The sequence below is a fragment of the Raphanus sativus genome, chromosome 2 (genome assembly GCF_000801105.2).
Source record: "Raphanus sativus cultivar WK10039 chromosome 2, ASM80110v3, whole genome shotgun sequence".
NCBI lineage: Eukaryota > Viridiplantae > Streptophyta > Magnoliopsida > Brassicales > Brassicaceae > Raphanus > Raphanus sativus.
Window position 1 is genome coordinate 23,805,211 of NC_079512.1, and position 1,664 is coordinate 23,806,874.

Here is a 1,664-nt window from a genome sequence, read left to right on the forward strand (position 1 = left end):
CAACACAGCTGAAACTTTTTTTTTGAACACACACATATATATCTGAAACTAATGCAAAAAATTAAGCGACGTCTGGAAATAGGAGTATGTACTTTTATCAGTGTTATCGGTTTTGACCCACGATCTGTGCTTGCTTAGCATTATATATATTTAATGGTATCGATTTAAAACTACAAGCCAACACAAAAACGAAGAACCAGCAAGAAGGGAAAAAAACCAAGAAACTCAACAAATATTAAAAACAACCACAAGCTAGCAAACGTGACGAGCGTTTTCTACTTCATTTCCTTTTTCTTTTTGACTGAAAGCTTTTCTTTTTCTTTTATTTTTTTGACCGAGAGCTCTCTACGTAGCCATGGCCAGCGCCTCAGTGCCTCGGCTCTGTCATAGTCGCTTTCATATTTAATCTTCTGCTTTGCCTGTGCGATCTCCATCTCCCCGATCTTCACTTGCGCAGCTCGCAACTGATTCAACAACTTGTCATAAATAGCCGGAGCAGAGGACTCCGAAAGGAAGCCATCGTAACCTACTCGGGAAAAATCTGACCGCAGTCAGCGATTATTACAGGCTCAGAAGGGTTCAAAAATTCATTTGCGAACATCTTCTCAACGATACTGATCACCTCAAACCCACTCACAACTTGTCCGAACGCGACGTGCTCTTCTAATTCGTCGTAATCCGGGGCCTCCTTCGTGTGGATCAAGAACTGAGATCTGTTAGGGTTTCCAGCATTATTGGCCATTGAGAGGATACCTGGACGGTCGTGCCTCCAAAACCGCTCCCCTCAATGAAATTCGCCGCAATACAAAACGTGTTCTGAACTTATGCCGTCGACGATGGATCCTTTATAGTGGAGTGGTATACCAGCTTCCCCTATGCCTTTCTCTCCGGTGCAGAGAGCTCGGAAGTTCTCAGCCGTCAAAGGGTTCGTGTCGGCGAAGAGCTCTATCACTATCCGACCAAACATCCGGAAGCTGACGGCAATGTCGAGGAAGACTCTAGGGTTATCGGCCATCGTAGATTGATCACAGATTTAGGGTTTTGCTTAGGTTAGCATGCGAGGTTTATGAAACCACATGTTACTCTCATCGCTATTTATAGTTAATGCTATGTAGATTGGGCCGAAAAAATAAAATAAAAATAATCTCGTACCATAGCCTTGTCTATACAAAAAGGCATTCTACTCTTGGTCGGCGACCACCAAGCCCAATCAGTGTTATTTATCGTGCAGTTGCATAATGGAATTTTACCAATATGTTAAATACTCTGGTGGACCAAATTTGTTTAATTTTTTTTTTACTTTGTTTGATCATTTTTTTTTGTAATTTGTCTGTTGACGATTTTACTTTGTTTGATCATTCTTTTTTGTAATTTGTTTGTTGACGATCTTTTCTTTTTGTTATTCACTTCTCGCGTGCAGTCCCTTCTTACTTGCTATGTAAAATGAAATTTGAAAGAAGCGGTAAAAGTCAACAAGAGTTTCTATTTGCTATATAGAAATCTAAACTCCCGTTATAATCCTCTCTCGTGTGATTAACAGCAAACAATTTCTTAATTTCAGTGACCCAAACTCACCCTTGAGCTTTGATAGACTTCTATTATCTTGAGACAGACGTGGCAAGGTGAGCTTCTGACGTGGACTAGAAATAAGGAGATAAGAGACT

At 40.6% G+C, this 1,664-nt stretch overlaps 1 protein-coding gene across 1 annotated transcript; it reads right to left on the minus strand.

The window, feature by feature from the left end:
* Positions 1–526: 526 nt before the first annotated feature.
* Positions 527–1,015, minus strand: LOC108838270 (peptidyl-prolyl cis-trans isomerase CYP19-1). The gene is made up of 2 exons (XM_018611234.1): positions 865–1,015; positions 527–753 (listed from the first exon to the last, which is right to left on the minus strand). The coding sequence occupies exons 1-2, from the start codon at positions 1,013–1,015 to the stop codon at positions 527–529; spliced, it is 378 nt and encodes a 125-aa protein (XP_018466736.1).
* Between the last annotated feature and the right edge of the window lie 649 nt (positions 1,016–1,664).

Bases quoted from the DNA above. Each gene is read 5' to 3' on its own strand.
- LOC108838270 (XM_018611234.1), bottom strand. From the start codon at position 1,015: ATGGCCGATAACCCTAGAGTCTTCCTCGACATTGCCGTCAGCTTCCGG. The intron at 754-864 runs GTATACCACTCC...ACGACCGTCCAG, and splicing joins GAAAGGCATAGGGGAAGCTG to GTATCCTCTCAATGGCCAAT.